Genomic DNA, 20,018 nt, shown 5'->3' with positions numbered 1-20,018 from the left:
TCCTAGCAGTATTTTCTCTTTGCTGTGAAGACGCATAACACAAGATGAAACGATAAAGTAGACATCAAATGTATTATTCATTCCCTTAATTATTGTCTTTGGTAGCTTCTTCTTTTGAAGCTTTAGACAAGACTTAATCACGCTTTTGGACTATTTCCCAAAACTCGCGATGTGTTAACCTAGTACACGTTCCTTCTATCAATGCTGGTTACTCACCTATCCGAACATTTCACTTACAGCAACGGTCCTCCCTTTTGCTGACGTCAGATACTCGAAGCGTTATCCAGCCTAGAGCTAAGTGTTCTCATAGTACTGTCGGGATTTGCGCAGGAGAAGGAGAAACTGTCAAACTTGGAACTTTAAGTTAGAAAAAGTTCCCCAAGGATAAGCAACTTTACACAGAAAATCAAAACAAAAGTGAATCGCAACACTCGGACGGAGCTGTAGCTATGGTGTAAGGAAGAAAACTGTCAGGAAGAAACGATAAAACGTCAATTTGAGAAACTATGGCAAGGAAAACGGTGACGGGGATCCTTTTCACCTTACTCCTATCCCTGGGTTCGTGTGCAATTGCGGAAAAGAAAGGTAAGATGGCTTAGTGGAACAGAGCGCAGTTGAAAGCTGGGGGGACGTATGCACTGTCCCGCTGAGGAATGGAATGGAAAGTCGGACATGCCATAGTGGTGTCTGGCGTTCCTTGGAGATGTGCAGTCTTGTGAAATCTCAGTCAGCGTGGGAAAAGTGCTGAAGTTACTGCCTGGTTTCTGTTTCAACTCCCGAATACCGAATATATATATATATATATATATATTTTTTTTTGTGAATCATAATTTATATTAAGAACGAGCACTACCCGTTTAGTACAATGAGTATATACGTTTATACTGAAAATATTTTGCTTAGTGATTAAATGCTATGAGTGGTATTCCAGGCGAAAATTGGAAAGAATTGTCAGGAACAATTGTCGTGAAACAGTATCTAGTCTGCCTGTGTAAAGACTGTTCTAGCTGGGATTGTGTGCCCAGTTTGAAACTGATAATAGTCCATGAAATTAAGAAATTAAAGTAAAGTGGGCACAATCTTCTCTCATGCCTATCCCTAAATTATTAGCAGGCCTATTTCTCTACAGTGTATCTGACTCGCTTATTGTCAGATACACATTTCTGGCCGGCATCATTTCAGGAACAGGATATTCAGTGAAAGAGGATTTGAAGTTTTTGGTCAATTCTCTTTGCCTTACACCAAGTTACACTGTCTACACCGCAACTATATTATAAATAACTACACTGAAAGATGGTTTACAGACTATACCAGATAAACCACAAGAACAAGATGGTTAAATCTAAAACAGACTGTGCGCAAGACTGAGTCACTTGAAACTTGAGGGTCTACTTTAGGATCTTCATTCGCTTTCGATTTAACAACGTGACAAAGGAGTGGGATGCTTTTCCGTTATTATTTATGATAGATATAATAACATGGATTCATTTTCATGCATGCCTTCGTTTGAGAAAAACAGACTATTACTCTATTTAGAGTGTCTCTGATTGCCTTTATCTCTTTGACAGGTTGTAGTAAACATCTTGTGTACACAAATAGTTACATGTGCCAATATTGACAGATGGGATGTAAACAAATCAGTTTATTACAGTCTGGTTCCTCATTGGAGCGACGCTCCGGAGTAAAGGAGGAAAGGCCTTTTATTTATTTTGCATTATAATGCTTCTAAGTCATGCGTGAGAAGTTCTGCTCCTTAAGTGGAAATATATTTTTTGCTTTTGGCAATTCTTCACACTGTTCTTCTCAAAGCAGTCTGATCAGATTGTTCCAGAGACCAATAATTGGATTATGCATTAACATGTAACTGCATTGCATTAATGTTCTGCCTTGTTTTAGTTACACAGATATGACTGACAGGAAAGTGCAAAGTAGTTTTCGTTCAGATGCTTGCACTGTTTTTGTTAGTGAGGAAGCAATCTTCGAGTGTAGAGAGGTGTTAATCAGTGCAGAATTCACAAAAACAGGCCCATCTGAAGTTAAAGACACTAACTTTAATTTCAACACTGCAGCGTTGTCACTTTGTTTGACAAGCCTTTGGTCTAGCTGTTGTATGATGCAGTTGGAAAAGAACAAAAACTTTTATGTTTATGACCTGAGCACTGACAGCTCCCCACAGAACAGACTTCCAAATAACCTGAAGTGCACTTTGAACACTTTGAAGGCAATTTTTTTGTGCTAAGGTGCAAGCAAAGCCGCACAGATACAAAACCATTGATTTTTTTAAAAAACGATATTAAACCGATATAACTGAGAACTTTTTGTTTTGTTTTGAGAATTGTGCGTGTAAAAAGGGCTCCTCTGAAAAAGAAAACTTTGTTTCAGTCCTTGAATACATAATAAACATAAATATAAATGGGTTTAGAACACACACACTCACACCCACACACAAGCACACACACACACATACTAACATGTGTGTGTATATATATATATATATATATATATATATACAGAGAGAGAGAGAGAGAGGGGGGGGTCATTAAAGAGAGAAAGTCTATGATGTATGTAGGTCACTGAAGATCACTGGTTATCAGAAGCTGTAGATTACTGAAGCTGTTAATGTCTCCCTTAAGCCCTTAGTGTATTCTTTTCCTTTGATAAATCTCACTCTTTGTTTTCCTTGCTGTAAACGAACAAAGGCCTTTTCCAGTACAGTATGACACTGACTCACTCACGCTGACGGAGCTGTTGATGCTAGTGTTATGCTTGACTGAAAAGGTAAATTTACCTTTCATGTTGCAGCGTTTGGTGTGGTCTATAGAGTAAGGCTTTCCTTGTAAGAAAAAGAAGGGGAAAACCACCATTTGAATTGTCATCAAAAGGAATTTCACCCTTCATATAAGGCATTTGGGCAAAAACTGCTTTTATGAGGTCAGGCGTCAAACAAATGAGCATTCAGTCATTTGGTCTGTTCATTAGCACATTCTTCTTTTTCCAGCTGTGTGACGTTGAGCTGGGGTACACCAAACGTTTACTCAAAGCTTCTTCACACACATTTAGATGGGAGAGTGCACATCACACAGTTCAAATCTGACTCACTGTCTCTGGGCTGTGCTGAGGTGATTCGTAGTTCACTGAGTGTACATCCGGTGGATTAGCATTGGACTGATTAAATCCATACAACAGTTTATCATCTTTTTTTACCGGCGTCTGTGCTTTACTAGACTAAAATGCTGAAATTATTGACCTTCGTATTGTGAGGACAGCATACATTCACAGTGCTCTCTGTATATTCCCGCGGCTGGGAAGCCAACAATAGCGATTATGTGTTAAATTTTTGGAAGGACGCCTCACTGCGAGAGTCCACACACTTCAGGGTGAACTATGTGTGCCTCGGTACACAGAAAGTGCTTGAGTAGACCAAGCTCCATCATTCTTAAACCGTTTTCCACAGACTTGGCTTCCGTCCTATCTAAAAACCAAGACCAGAATTTACAGTCTGCTCACCTCCCAAAGCAAACAGAACTTCTGTCCATTTACAGTAAGCCTGGAGCTGAAGAGTACGACCAGATTAGGTAATCTGCTTTTACCTTTCACGTAAATGAGAACTAGGTCCAGTTCTGGTAAAGACCAGTCTGTAAGGTCTGGTTCCTCACCCAGTATGGTCCTTACAGAGTTAATCAAATTAAATCAAGAACTGTGTGTCTTTTGACTAGACTCTTCCTCTCAGCTGGTGTTCACAAAACCATAACAAGTCGCCAGTGTTTGTGAGCCAAAAGACAGATCTCCCAAATATTTCAGAACAGCTAAACAAAACAGAGAGTGCACACCGGAGACCTTTGCTTATAAAGCAGTGAGCAGACTTGGGAAACAGCATATAAATGGAAGAGGAAAGAGAGACAACTTTGTGCAGTTTCTTTTTTTTTTTTTGAATGTCCTCTGCTCCAGTCTAAGTCCTTATTAGCAGTGTGGATTTTCTTAATGTTACTTCTCTGGAACCCCCCTTTTTTTGTAGGCATCTGTTTTATTTTCTTTTTTCAAAAATCCTGGTTCCACCTAAGACCTTGTGAGGACAGGGGTAACACGTTTGTTATATAATTTTGTTTTTGTTGTTTCTCTTGCCTGGGGCATGAAACAGATGTTATTGTTATGCGTGGTTTCTTCAAGACACGAGCTCGTTTCCCAAGAACACCCTAATGGTCTTTCCAACACTAACAGTTTGTGAGGAAAAAAGAGAAACAGCTTACCTGGCAAACACATCCAAGTCTGCCTAGTTGTTGAAATCCACATTTCAGTGTTTTTTTTGTTGTTGTTGTTGTGCTTGTGTGTAATATTAATTAACTTGAAGGATGTGAAATGTGAAGATATGATAAAGACGTCATGTGTTTCAGGTTGATTTGACAAAAACATGAAAATCCAGAATAATTTCATTACGAGTAATGTTGGCCATTTTTTATTTAGTGGATATTGATCAAGTTTAGTTCCATTCAGGTTGTATCTCATCTCTTTGACTGAAAAGCCATCAGCGCTCGTATTTCCCACATTAGGACGTAAAAGTCTTGCCATGGACAACCTCAGGAGACTGAAATTCATTGAGTCAAAGAGGTTTTTTTTTTTTATGCTGCATGGAGAATACATCAGTACTCTGTTTTGCTTTTCTCCGTGAGACCGACCGGAGAAAGGATGATACGTTTTTCAGCAATTACCTTCCGCCCCCATTACCGGAATCTGAATCATTGTGTCCTAACATGGCAGATTAACTCAGAGAGCCCCGAAATGTCATTTACAGCTGAGCTCCGCACCGGATGTCATCTTAAGCAAATGGCAGAAGTCCTCTCTCTTTACTGGACTCTGTGGAACACCTCGGTGGCTTTTGTGAGTTAATCACTGAGCCGAGAGAAGCTACAGAGCGCCTTGATTCATGTCACGTTGCCCAAACATGCCGTCAGGACAGTTTGAGAGTTCTATCTGTGGGGTAAATTATAACTTCAGACTTGACATAAGTCAGTGTAGAAGAATGTTTTCCAAATACATTTGGTACAGAGTTCCTCAAGATGAGGTCCTAAGTCCAAACATTCTTTGCAGTTATATTTTTTAACAGTGAATTTCACGTGTCTGTAATTTAATCTCTGGATGGCAGTTTAATCGTGAAACTTGGAATGAAGACAAGTTAAAGTTTCCAAGATTACCTGTCCCCTTTAAAAAATAGTTTTTTGCTCTTTGTTTTGTATCTAGAGTGAAAGACCTTGGCTTTTCTTCTTGAGTAAACAAATGTGGCCGTTGTCAGCCATTACGGAGTCAACAGTTGGGGCTGCTCTGGGGAGTTTAGAGTTGGATGATCACAGAAAACACACTTGTTTAAACAGAAAGTAGTGAAATCTTCAGGAGGCTTTTAAAGTGCTCTCTCTCTCTCTCTTTCTCTGAAGAAGATGTAGGCAGCACTTCCCCTTGCAAATATTAGAACAGAGGGATTGTTAGTCCAGTCCCACAAAAAACACACCTGATTGAGCTAAACAGCGTTCTGTGGAGTCCCTGAATTGTAAAATCAGATGCGTTAGATTATGACAGGATCCGAGCCTTTCTGGAGTATGACTCTTCAGGAAAGGGGGTTGCCAACCTCTGCTCTATAGCTTTGGTCCTCTCCCTCCCACACTATCTGCACACACCTTGCACATAGCAGCTCTATTAGTGTCCCAAGCACTGCTCTGTGATTTCAGTCAGTTTATACATTGGTTTCCCTTAAACCTGCCTGGCCTCTATGCTATCTGTCCCTTCACACCCTGCGCCCCCCGAAAATGCTCTTTAAAGGTTTGTTGCCAAAGTCTATTGTCCGGTATGTTTAGATCCCAAAGGTATGATTGGTCACAAACCTAAACTGTTTTTTGAGAGGCAGCACAATGTGACCAATCCCTTAGGTCTCTGGGCTTCTACGCCCTTCCCTTGATGATTGCCTTCCCAGAATCACATCTGCTGAAAGAGCCCAGATCTACTGTGAACTCCAGTATGCTGCTGGAAGGAAATAAAATGAGAAAAGAAAAAGGAAAAAAAAAGAAACAGGACCTCCAGCCTTGATAAACTGTTAAACAGCACCTAGAGTTGGCACAGACCTCTCCTTTTTTTTTTCTCCCTGTGTCTCTGACTGGGTTCCTCGTCCATGAAGAACAATGAGGGTTCTATGAATGGTGTGCATTGTATTTCAGCACTGCTGCTACGTCGTCTGTCCTTAAAGAGCACGGCCCAGGCCTCATAGAAAATCACCTGTTTGGATTGGCCCGTGCTGCTTCCGTTTATTAAAGCCCTTCAGATGATCTCTGCTATTTGTGAGCCGTAATGACAGCTAGCAGGCAAGGGAGGTGAATGAGATCTCGTGACAGCATGTAAACCTCATATTTCTGTGAACTTTCTTTGAGCTCACTGTTGGCTTTAGGTTCCCAGATGTGCTGAATGGTTATGTACCTTTAGATTCATCAAGCCTATATACACTGTGCATACACTCTTAAAATTATATATATATGTGTGTGTGTGTGTGTGTGTGTGTTATACCGATCAGTTTTCCCTCACACTTAAATCCCCAGGGGCAAAGAACAGTATTCTCCTCTGTGATGGAAGTTACCTTTTAAGCAGACTTGTTTGCCATTTTTTGACACTAACATGTACAACTACTTCTTTCCCAGGTTCACTGGGCAGCCCAGATCTTGTTCATTAAAGCCAGACATGTTCCCTAAAATAGAGTAATGTGGCATTGGTGGTGGGCGTCATGGAGTTTATAGCGTTTCCATGATCAAGGAGGCCACTTATGCCCACTGTGGAAAGACACTGGAAGTATAGGCCGGAAAAAAAACGTTGTCACTCCTTAGATCTTGCTAGGATTTGTTCCACCAAAAGCAAACAGGTCTAGATTGGTACCCTCTCGGATTCGACAATATTCTTTGAGTTTTTTTTTTTTGTTACCAGTTGAAGACCTGGTGCATGTGACATTAAGCCAACTGGAAATATTTAATTTCCGTTCAGTTGCGAGGTTCTGCGCGTCTTGTTTATTCGTGCTCGTATGTGCTTATTTTGAAAACCCCACGGTCATTTAATTTGGTGGCCTAGTAAGTGAAATTTAATGAGCAACAATAGAACAGACTATACACACTCTAAGTCTGCGTTAGTCGTTAAACACTCAAAGCCAAATATTTGACCACAGTAAATGAGCAAACGTTGCCAGTTGTTCTGCTGCATTTTAATAACGTAGAAACGAGACCCCCTCAGATAATGCTTGACTTGACCAGGTTAACCGCGCCGTGCGTCTGCTATGGTAATACGTAAGCTACTCCTCTTGGCCCACACAGTGGTGAGTAGATTCCTGACTGTTCTCTGCATACATACACATACATTAATGAACAGCTTACACTTCAATCCAAGCAGGCAACTTACTGTAGACTAAGAGCTTTGTTGGAGTGCTGCAGACATTTGAAGTACAGGGAAAAAAAGAAAAATTTTGCTTTTATTTGGATGTGCCACGGTGTATAGACCTATATTTAAGTGTACGTCTTAGAGAAGAGAAATCTAGAAACAGTCTGACAGTTCTGGGTCAGTCGCCCACGATAGCCTATGCACGCGATTCACAGCTGACAGGAACAGAATTCATTCCCGCGCCCCAGAACACTGAAACAGTAAAACACAAACACGTTTCTTTTCAAAACAGAGGTGTTGGCTAAAGACGTAGCATGTATGGAACATGTATCTGATGTCTGTATTCTTTGGCCACTTTCTCTCCGCAGCTGCTGTCTCCTCAGTTCAGTACCTGTGATTTTTGTCCTTATTCAACCATCAGAAGAAAAAAGACCAACACACAGCCATTCAAATCCCAAACACTCTCCTCACATCCCATTTAAGGTGCAAACATGTGGAGAGGCTCCACCAGTCTCCAGCATCAGTTCTCGTCTAGCGCAGAAATATTCTTTCCTGTATTTTATTCGGTGGTTCAAATTTCAAAATAGCACTCAAGTTAAACAGGCTGCCTCCCGTGGGAACTGAGGTACAGCTCAACAAACACTACCCCCCCCCCCTCCCCCATACGCTTCATTGCAAAGACAAGTTGTGTGAAATAGCTTAGGCCCCCATGTAACTGGTGCTTCTACTTTATATTCATTTAATTCTAAGAAGAGCCTTAGGACAGTTTACTGCAATATGGCCATTGAACGGTACAAGATCCAATATTAAAGTCCACTTCTGATCAATATTAAGCTATAATATTGACATGAAAGGTTCCTTTCCTTCAAGTTTCCTTCAAACATGAATTCTGGGAGTGTAAAAAATATGTATGAGAGATAACACACCCACATTCATCTGTAAATCACAGTGCGCATCAATGTTGTGGTTTTTGGAAGAGCTCTTCTGTGTTTTTTGTTTTGTTTTGTTTTGTTTTTTTGACTGTACTGTGACCATATGCAACGGTATGCAGATTATGGAGACACTAAATTGTTTCAAAACTGGGAAAAGACAAACTGTAAGGTCAAGCACACACATGAAATGAATGAGAGGGTATGACCTAAACAGAATCAGGTTGCTCTGACCCTTGGGTTTTTGTCAGTTTTAATTTTCTTTTCTGTGCAATCTGTGCTGATAAAGAACTGGGAATTGTGTAATGCTGGATTTGGTTTTTCCAGCCCCGGGCGTTCTACTATTTAGACCTGTTAAGACAAGTTGTCTTTTAAAACAACTTTCTTACTTTTTACTGAAGTGGATTTAAACCATCACTGATAGAGTTAATGAGACGTAACCGTTTTTTTTTTTTCACTGTATCCAAAATTCATTTGGGTGTGAGACAACTGACTTTTTTTTTTTTTTTTGTCTGACTCTCAAACTTGCAGGATCTACTGTACTTCATATCATGTGTAACAATTTTCCGGATATTAATATGGCAAACAGAATATCTTCCCTCTACAGGTCTTCTCTCCCTGCTTATTTTTTCTGCCTTCCAGACATTACACACTCCTTATGGCCGAACTGTTATGGTGAAGCCAAGCTTAAGAGTTTAATAACCTCCATAAAAGGCTTTTTTAAATGCCCTACGTATAATGGCGGTCAGGAAAAAGGATCCCTATAATGGAGACAGAGCTCCATATTTTGTCTAGAGGTGTATCTCTAAAGTGCTAAGCAGAGATTAGCTGTCTCAAGACGAAGGTCTCTCTGAAGGTATAAATTTCCTGGAGGCTTATATCTGGACAAGCCAACACTGACGTTAACATATTACTAATACTTCTCAGGAAGAAATGCCTAACAGTTTACTTACTATGGAAATGCACAGTACGTTTCTTTGGAATGTGTCTGTTGATACACTGTAGCGACATGCTGCATTTCCAGGATTTAGCACTGGACAAACTAGTTTTCAGCAGTGACTTTACACTAGAAACTCAAGTTTTTTTCCCCCGTGGCTTTGCATGCAATATCAAAATCACTGCAATGGCATCAAAGTGGAAACCACTGAAACCTGTGTTTTAAACACACCCTCCTCAGTTTTCTCAGACATGTTAATTTCACTATATAAACCTTCTGTGCTGATGAAGAAAAAACAGGAATTTTTTAAGCTGACCTGGCCAAAAATAGTGATGTTGGAAGTGCTGTGTTTTCTACCATCATGGTACACTCATGCAGTAGAGAGAGAGAGAGAATGAAAGAAAGAGTTTATTTTAGACAGAAAGAAAGCAGCAGGGAAATTTGAGTAACTTGGCTTTTCACACACATACAGCCTCACAAAAGCTTAGTCTGAGTCCATGTCTGAATGTGTACTCACGTTTCCATGGAAACGGTTACCTGTCACACAAAGGGTCTTTATTTGCGGATCTACATGTCTACTTTGAGACAGGATTATCCTCTACTGGTAGCTGTATTATGCTGTGTTTGTACATGACTTTGTCTTGCATTGTTACCTGCATTCACCGTTAAATTTGTGGTGAAGAGGCATATTGGAACGATGTTAAGAGAGCAGTAATACACATCCACGGACCATAAAGAACATCCAGCATGTTTAAAAGGCTAAAGTACCGGGTTATGGCTCTGAAAACGTGCTCCTCAGAGTCAGCTGTCTCTGGAATCTGTTAAGTTTCTCCAGGAGCGGGAAGTTGAGTCCCTCTGTGTGCTCCTTTTCTCCCCCTCTGTGGATTGCAAAGATAGCTGAGAGTCAGTAATAAGACGGACTTCCTCCTTATAACAAAGAGAGGCAGAGGTCTTCATTCAATTGAGAGTAATTACAGCCGCTCGCAGATTTAATGAGATTGAACCTTCGCCAAGAAAAAAAAAATCTCTTGCATTACGCGATCACTGCCTTGGTTTAAGCTGTTTTCCCTGTGTTCATTAGCAAATCTGTCATTAACTCTGTCTATGACAAATAAATAAACAAGCAGCTATTCTAGTAAATAAATGAATAATATGTCTGACCTCTAAGTAGGATTGAATGGTGTGTGTGTGTGTGTGTGTGTGTGTGTGTGTGTATGTGTGTGTGTGTGAGTGTATGTTTGCGTGTGTTCTGTCCTTGATGTGACTGTGCACTGTTGGTTAGCAAACCTGAAAACAGGTGTGAATTTGCAAACATAATTCATATTACACCCTGCGGGTACAGCACACAACCTTTTAATTGTTCAGCAAATAACCCCAGAAGGTAAGAATTTGATTCAACATTGTAGTTTTACTCTAACTTTTGTGTTTTCTTCTCATTAACAGAGAGGTTGCTTTAAAAGCAAATCTGATTAAAACTTTACCAGAGCTTTCCTTTGAGATACTCAGGTCATGTTTTCACTGCAAGCGATAGGAGTGTATTCACTATTGAGGAAGTTAACAAATGAATAATGGCCCAAAGCCAAGAAAAGTTACTGTTGGCACAGTTTTAATCAACAGATAAATATCTTGTGTTTGCCATTGTATCTGGTCTTTAGACCGTGAAGGTCATCAGACGGAAAGTTCACGGCCTGAGACAATAAACTTCAATAAACTTTGCCAAGCCAGAGAGGAAATCACAAAATGCCATTTCATATTCATGCATGCTTTTTTTTTTTTAATCGAAAGAATTTTTGTTGAGTTGCACATTATTTGTGTGTGCTCAGTGGTTCTTTATCAGTTATATATCGGTGGTTCTGTATCAGTTATATATCGGTGGTTCTGTGTCAGTTATATATCAGTGGTTCTGGTGACTAGACTATCACTTCACTGCTATGTTTTTGCTATTCTTGTGTGTATTGGTGTTCTGTATGTGTCGTATAAGCTACTGGATGCCTAAATTTCCATATGGATCAATAAAGTATCTATCTATCTATCTATCTATCTATCTATCTATCTATCTATCTATCTATCTATCTGTTTAACTAAATGTCTCTATTATCCTCATGGTGACTGGAGCCAGCTGAGTTTTATAAACATCTTCGGGTCTTTGGACCTACTCCACAGTTCTATTAAATATTCTCTTTTTTTGTCAGAGAGGAGAAAAGAGTGATGGGATTTTGGCTGGAAACCCTCCCCACTCAAGTTTATATATGCGAGCTGTCACCTTCCTTTCAGGAGTAAGAGAAATAAGAGGATGAAGCATTTTAAAGGAGAAAAGTGGGATTTGTTGTGATGGTCTGTTGAAGGCACCATCTCTGAGGTCCTGCAGGTCTCCTTCAATAGCACACTGTGTCCATGGGGCTATTTTTGGATGCATGTGAGCATCCACATGCCTGATTTTATTGATTAGATCTGTTTAGTAGCTTTTTTTTTTAGCATGGACTTTCACAAGTCACTTAGTTCATAGTTTCATAGTTCAGACTTTCACCTAACAGGCCTTATTTAAAACAATTGCTCTGTGTCTTACAACACAGCAAAGCAAGCATACTCCCCCCCCCCCCCCCCCCCCCCCCCCCCCCGTGGTAGGTGTGGAAGCTATGATAAAATCTCCCTGAAGAACAGACCAGAACCCATCCAGACAGTCAGATTAACTCCCACACAAAGCCGGTGGCAGGATTCACTCGCATCAGTTCCCTCCTCATGCTTATTACACACAGGATACTCTGAGTTTTTAATACTTGTTGTCAGTATTATGACAGTATGATCTGCAGGGCCTCTAATCACTCTGGGTGAATATGATTACTCAGAGATCAGAGTGTGCGTGAGGGCTTTGGGGGTCAGAGGCCGCGTAAACAAGGGAGATTGTTTGCATGGTTGCAAATTTAAGCTATGACGGGAATTCTGGTCAGCCGTCACCGAGGTGCAGCAGTCCCAGCACTGGGACTCAGGGACTGGTTAGTATGATCATTTTTGTGGCCATGAAACAAAATATGGTTATTGATGGAAAATTTTGCTGTGGAGAATATGCAGATGGTTGTCTTGTTTTTGTTTTTTTTTTGACAACAAAATCTGTATTTCTTGCACTTACAGTCTGTGTTGGGGGATTAAAACTATCTAAATGTCTTTGCCCTGTGGTTTGTTTGACACATTCTGCCTGTGTTTAATATCAGCGGAGGTACTCTTGAGGAAAGTTCTCAATGACTTTGTTAACTGTTGTTGGCCAGCAGACAGATGCACTTAACTCAAACTAGCATGCTATGATCAGTTAATTTTTTCCTGTGTGATTTTTTAATGGTATTGCTTTTGATTTAAGCACCTGCCTGTTTCCTACCATTAGTTAATATCTTTCACATTTCCAACGCGAGGGGCTTGCCAAACTTCGTGACTACCCGGCGTTTTGGCCTCTGTTGTATGTTGTAATGTTCTGGGTTGAGTTTTTTGAGAACTTCTGGTTCTTTCTGCTTCTTATCCCCAAACACAACAGGCCAACATGGAAACATGGAACATTCTTAACAGGAAATATCACTACATCTGTAGAGAGTTGAACATCTGTTCTGAGTAGCTTGCTGATGTCATCATACCACAATATGCCAGCGTTGTTTGGTTCTGTTGTTTGATTAGCAAGGTCCTTCTCCATTAGACTCTGTCATGTTAGCTGTAATCTAGCAATGTACACTTAGATATTCTCATAGTGAGCATTGTGGATTGCATTATTGAATATTGAATGATTCTGAATGCTTTTGTGCAGCAGTTTTATTTTTTCCTGTTTTTTCCCTCTTATTTCCCACTGATCATTTGCTATTTGTTTATTGAAACAATATAGAAATAGTGATGGGAAGCTTCAGAGAGCACTTTTCTCAGTCACGAATGGATGATCTGAGTTCTGTGCGATTTCATTCCAGATAACAAAACAGAATGTTAAATCTGAGTATCACGTGCATTTTGCACTTTTTGGACAAGTTAAACTCATTAGCAAACAAACAACTTAGGCTTCCACTCAGAGCGTTTGATCTTTGAGAAGTTTGCGTGATTGGGATTTGAGATTACATTCTGAAGTGTTCGCTGAGATGCTGAGATTCTGTGGTTCTCTGGGTCGTCTACTTTTGGCTCTGTGTAGGTCCGTGTATCTTCACACACCACTTGATGTTCCAGAGTTTGATTTTGGTCCAGACTGCTCGTAAACCGAATTAGAATGCGGCAGGGAAAACCAAATTCTGAGCCAAAATTTCTGATGTTGAGTGACGCAGAACAGGCTGTATGAAGTCTCTTTGTTTTTTGGGGAGTATGTGGGTGACTTCAAATCAAATATGCTTCTGCTGTGGTGATAACTTCAAATGGGCAGATCCCACTGTGTTTGGAGAGCGCTGTCTCGTCTTGTCAGTGGAAACAATGACAATTATTACTCACCATGAACAAACTATCCACAGTGGAGCTCCATTAGATGGAGAAAACATCCTCTCATTCAGTTTTTTTAATAAGGCGGAGAATCCTGGCCACCAGTTAAGACTCCTTTTTAAAAAGTCACAGGAAGCCCTGACATTTGGGTTTGATTAATTCATCTCCTATTTGAATTTTAAGAAGATTAAAATTCGAGGAGCACCGGTCTTACTCGAGCTCTTGGCTCTAACTGTGTTGCACGTCTCTGGAGTTACATTTTAATGCGTCACACACGAGCTGTAACAAGCCCTTCAGAGTTTCAGTGTGAAAAACCAATTGGTCATACTACACTAGTAAACACCGGCCAGAATGACACAGAATCTACGCCCCTGTTTGAAACCTTTTGCAATAGTCCTCGCGCGTCTGCTTTTGACTAGAAGCCTTTTGGGTCACAGCCCATATATCGTGGGGAGTGGGTCCCGGGCCAGAGAGAGGGGGAGGAAGAAAGTTCTCCTCTCTTAGGGCAAGGCTGTGAGTCGGATCGTGATGGAGAAACCAGAGAGAAACAGTGAGTAAGTGCTGAGTAACGGTGTGCCGGCAGCTCACGGAAATCTCATCCTTTTGTTGGACTTCACGTCTTACTGGGATTCTTTTAAAAGGCAGCCAAGTCTCTCCTTTTGTCAGTTTTGTTTAATTTGCTTTCAGTGTAATAGAGCCTGAGATAACCCACTTCTGTTGGAGGGCGATCTGTGTTATTTTAGAGAAACCTGCTTTTCTTCAGACTGACTAAAACCTAGTGTGTCAAATCAGTTATGACTACATGAAACACTGCTACTATTAAATAATAAAAAAAAGGTTTTTGGAGGAGGGGGGGGGGGGGGTGGTGTTCTTTTTTTTTTTAACAAGAGCGACTGACGATCCTAATCGTTTCATCCCAAGAGATCCGAGAGGGGTCATTTTCTTACCTGTATTTGTATCAGCAGTTTGTGTTTCTCTCTGTTTTTGTTCTTTTCAACATCCTTTCATGTTGAATTGCATTTTCATCTTTATTTTGTGCTGTGTGGCATGAGGCTTCAGAACAGAGAAAACTTTGGGAGCGTTTGGGTCAGTAGGGGATTCCCGATTTGCAGCTGCCTTGTTCCAGCTGGACTGATGTGTGAAACGTGTGGGTTAGTCAGTCTGTGGTCCAAGAGAATTTTTCCCCCTCTCATTTTCTTTTTTTATTGCAGAGTTAGGACAACGTGGTGAGCAGGAAAAGAGCACGGCAGTTTGCCCTGCTCTGCCCACACACCGCCTCCACGGGCAGTTTCCTCTTTCCCGCGTGAATGACAAGACAGGGTAGTGCAGCGTGGGGAGGGACCAAGGAGGAGGCTATGGTTAAGCTTTATCTTCTGTTTTCTTTTCTAAATGATGGCCTGTATTGGTATGTATGGTATGTGTTGGTTGTATGTGTGGACAGCTCCTCATCGCCTTCAGACACTGTTGGCTTGACTCATTAGGGTTAGCCAATCCAGTGGTGTGTGGTTGACTAAGCACACGCAGTAGTTTTTAGATTACTCACCAGGAGGCTGGGTCCTGCACAGAAGTCTTTTTAAGCATTGCAGCTGGAAATTTTGATCCAAGTAACAGTAAGCTGTTAAGTTTGATTTAAATAACAGTAAACCTTCAGGTTTGATTTAAGACGTGGTAATATCCCATATGTTTTCTTGGCTAAAATGTTTTGTTTCTGAGAGACATTCTTTCTAGTACTGACACGCTTCCCTGTGGACCAATATCTTATCCACTTGCCCAGATTCAGGGCCATCTTAATAGAATTATTACAGAAAGAAGTTTTAGGCAGCGATGTTCTTGACGCAAAGCCAATGTAAATTGTCCGACAATAATGTGACAACACCTCATCCAACTGTTTTTTAAGATACTTTCACATGGTGACAGCTTGACACTTTCTTGAAACATTCCCTAGCATGTAACCAGAATGTCTGCTCAGTTCACTTGATAGCTGGCCAACTTGTTCAAAATCATACTTTTATTTTTCGTGGTTTTATGCCTGTTATAATGTTTTATAAACTACTTTGTGGAACAATTCTGACAGGCTTTAATGTCATGACTACCAATGCTAAAGCCCTGCTATATTTCAAACATCATTTTGCAAATCACTGATTGATGGAATTCGGGGGTAGGGGTGGCGTGAGGTGAGAGGGTTCCATTGGTTATTGTTCCATAGCGCACACTCTGAATAGCGAGCTGAATAGCTTTCCATTCCCCCCAAAACAATAAAATCATTCCCACTTTTTTTTTGAATAGTTCCTCATTTTTTTTATTTGTCCCTTTTTTGCCACCATTCAATAGGACACACAGGAAGGCATCACTCATGGTCATAAATCCACTGTTTGTCCTGTTTCCCCACATTGTAGTGAAGAAGGTGAGGAGGCGGACGTTACATTGACTCTAGTGATCGAATTTGCAACTCAAAGGGTAACTAAGCTGATTGGGCAGAAGGGCCCTTTTTTTGTTAGCACAAACGCGGCCCCAGACCAGAATAATGGCATTGTGTTTCTTTCATTGCGTTCTGTTGAATTAAGATTTGAAAAAGACGTGACATCACCGAAATACGATAATATCGCCACAAGGTAGAGACAGTCTCGGCTTTTTGCCAAGGCTCGGTCAGAAAAGGTCACTCACTGTTTTTTTACCAGTGGTAACTTGGCATGGTTTTAAAAGATGTTTCATCACCAACCCGTCAGCAGACACAACCAAGTACTGAACAACCAAACTTCTACAAATTGTGAATGTAGTGGACTACTTACTTACTGTGGAGGCCTATCCAAAAGAGACCAACAGTTCGGGTTCCTTTACTTTTAGTCTTTCTTGGTTTTCTCTTTCTTGTGAATGAACGCAGTCAGCAGAGACAGCACTTTGGAGAAGATACCAAATGCTAAAGGAAACCCAGCCACTTAGATCTGGGTTTCCATTGAAGCATGAACCTTTTAGTGGCTCACTCCCCCTTTTCATGGCATAGCAATTTGATTACGCATGTGGATCTTTTAAATTGTGGGCAAAGAGGCAGAAAGAAATAATGACTTAACTAGCATCTTTAGAGAGGAATGTCATTAAATTAATTACTTAACCAGTATCTTTAGTGAGGAAGCTCATTGAGTTTGGTTAAATTAAACAAGACTAAGTCTTATAAGCTCAGAATGAATATTTTTGACAAGTTTCCCTCAATTAAGAACATCTTAAATACTTCCACTTTTGTAAAGGAAAGCAAGTAAACCAAGTAAAGACTTTTAGTGCATTTTTATCATCTTGAGGGTCTTTTTTCAACCTCTGTGAGCGTATAATATATTCCCATATTGGGTGATGATAATTCGCTCATACTTCCTCGGTTTTGTTTACTTGCCTCTTTAGCATTGTTTATCAGCCACTTCTCTAATGCTCTTCAGTGGCAGTGCCCTAGCAAGCTCCTCAGCATCTGGCGTTGCTCAAGCACGTGCCTTTCTCCTCCTCAGCTCCGACCTCCAGTCCTCTCAAAACCTCCTCCGTTCTCCCGTGGGGCCACAGGCATCTGGGTTTGTAGCTTAACGCTCTGTCCGGCCCCATACGAGGAACTTCCTGAAATATCAGAAGGGCCAAAATGTGTGTGTGTGTGTGTGTGTGTGTGTGTGCAGAGAAGAATGGAGAGGGGGAGACATCCTTGAGCCCTCACCCCCCCCCCCCCCACCCCCCACCCCATCTTACTTCCTCATTTAAAACACCCCCATACTTTTTCCCTCAAGATTTGCTGCGTTTCCCATATGAAGGTGGGACTTCAAAAATTCAACCCATCAAGCTTGGTCATGTGACTCTGATGAAACAACAACAAATGTGTTATATGTCCCATTCCACAGATGTTTATCTCGTTATTTTTTTTTTAGATCATTAGCTTTGTTTGCACAGTGGACGTGTGTAACTGAATACGCCTCCTCTTCCACCTCCTTCACATCAAAACCTCCAAACAATTTGGACCCAACGGGAGAGGGGAGCGTGGGCTCTCTGCTAAGGAAGACTCCAGGAAGTGCTTTATTTTCCTCACTAGCTTATAGTGAGCCTCTGAGATTTATAACGTTCTGCTTCAAAACCAGGGCTCTGCCAATTAGAGGCATTGAACTTTGTTCCGGATTGAGTGTGGAGGAATTCGGCTTCCTTACAATAACATTTTCTTTTTCTTTTTTTTTTTTGTTTTGTTTTTTTTCCAAGCACAAAAATGAATGGCCCTCTGGTAGAGAAATAACAGAAAAATGACACAAAGGCCTTGGAACAGAGGAACACTTTTAGATCTTCAAAAGTAAACAAAAAAAAATGAGCTCAACTGGACACGCAAAGCGTTCTTTGAAGTGAACAGATCTGTGTTCTGGGCTAATTTTATTTTATGAGTCAGACAAGCTCATCCTCATGGGTGGATCCTCATACTCTATTGATAATGTGTTGGTCTCTGATTTCGAACAAACAATCTGAATATTTAAGATCATCATCTGTTACTGCCTGGGATAGTAATAAACAGGAAAAAAACCCAACAATAATTCATATTGTTGTTGTTGTTGTTGTTGTTTTTGTAGTTGTTGTCATGGATGTGCTTTCAGTCAACATTGCTGAATGGGCCCTTTGTGGAAACTAATTATATGGCAGGTAGTGAACGTATGAGTTCCCACCACCAGATGAAGAGCGACTGGTAAAGCAGTTACTTCAGAGTCCAACACTGTAACGCTGTCGTCCACTTTATCCAACCAATGGTCCCCTTATTAAATCGACCAACTGAATTTAGCATGGAGTGCAATTGGAAAGCTTTGCTGTACTTAGCAGCTCACATACCCATACAAATCAGTTGATTGTCTGTGTGAGTTCCAAGACATTGTTAGACTACGAGACCACACCTTTAGCCTTCAGAAAGAAACTCGGTCACAGAGATCTCTCAGAATTCCTGCACACAGTGGTGAAATGGACTAACGTGCCTGTGCTGTGAAAAGTACTGTGTAAAAAACTGCATAGACTAGATGACTAATGGTTGGTTGAGTCTCGCCCATTCTCTCTCTGTTGCATGGTCATAATATACAGTACGGGAAATGTTCTGCACACCTACCTCCTAGAGCTGATGGTGTGACACACTGGCTGTTACATCACAGTCAGAGAAGGACTGTTCGCCCTGCGGAATCCAGGAAACCACAGCCACACCTTGGCTGCCCTGTCTTGGCACTTGGCCAGCAGGGTTGCATGACACCTGAAGGAAGTGAGACAATCAGACAAAGTTTTCTTTTTTTCTTGTTCTGCACAAGAAGTTAATGAGTTGCCTTCACCGCTATGCTTGTCATGTGGTGTTTGTCACAAAATCTACAACAGGAAATCATCACAGTACGGGTTTAGGCTTTATTACAAATACACAGTGCGTGACACTGTCCATATTTACGAGAACAGTGAGTGTGTACATTGCCATTGCGTAGTACACAGAGTGAGTGTGTTGTCCTGACCAGTTCGAAACAGAATGAACTTCTCTCCGTCACACCCACAGCAGGGAACGTGGCCAGGTGTGTCCCTTGAGACACATGACCACAGACAACAAACATTCGCTCCCAATGTAATCTCAGTGTAGACATCTGAATCCATCTGAGATTAAGGGATGACATTAGCCAAACACAGCACTTAGAAGCAACAGTGGAGTCCTCGATTAGATGAGTTTTTATCTCCAGTTGATTTTTTTCTTAAAAGAAGCAAAACGCTTCCTTCTGACAGGAGAGTTCAGCTGTCAGTGGCCTCAGTGGGATTTCAGTGCTCCCCAGGAGGAGCTCCTCATTCAGCTGACTGTCAGCTGTCGGAAGGGAGCAATTTCTTATCATACATCACAGATAACTCCAGTATGACCCTGTATATGGGTTTATCTCGTCCTGTGTGTGGGAGAAGGACTGAGGTTTACACTGGGCAGTAAAGTTTGACAGTGTCTACGACTCCAAACACAAAACCATGGAGCATAAGGAGCCTTCTTTTTGTGACCTGAGCGTCTCCTCCCAGCTGGCCTGGGCAATAAGAACACTGAACTCAGTCAGAACTCCCAGCCTATACTTACACTTATCTCCAGACTCACGGGCATGTACATTCCCCCAGACAGTAACAGAATTTAATAGTGTGCCTGAATGAATGAGTTGAAGAAACATGCAGTGTTTTCTGTCACAACATGATGAAGAAACTAAAAAAACAAAAACAAAAAGCATACAAGACTACCTACAGTCTTCCGAGGGAGTGAAGACTTTGTTACCAAAGATCACTCATGAAAACTTCGGACTGGTAGCAGACAATAAGGTTAATAATGT

At 41.0% G+C, this 20,018-nt stretch overlaps 1 protein-coding gene across 1 annotated transcript in view; it reads left to right on the top strand.

Annotated features, from left to right (window-relative positions):
- Window positions 1-386: 386 nt before the first annotated feature.
- Window positions 387-20,018, top strand: part of egfra (epidermal growth factor receptor a (erythroblastic leukemia viral (v-erb-b) oncogene homolog, avian)) — a 44,141-nt gene continuing 24,509 nt past the window's right edge. Inside the window, exon 1 of the mRNA XM_030773594.1 lies at window positions 387-585. Coding sequence (XP_030629454.1) covers window positions 507-585 — 79 coding nt within the window. The 5' untranslated portion in view covers window positions 387-506. The remainder of the gene's footprint in view (window positions 586-20,018) is intronic.

The sequence above is a fragment of the Chanos chanos genome, chromosome 5 (genome assembly GCF_902362185.1).
Source record: "Chanos chanos chromosome 5, fChaCha1.1, whole genome shotgun sequence".
Lineage (NCBI taxonomy): Eukaryota > Metazoa > Chordata > Actinopteri > Gonorynchiformes > Chanidae > Chanos > Chanos chanos.
Note: the sequence above shows the minus strand (reverse complement) of the source record. Positions and strands in the feature narration are given on the sequence as shown.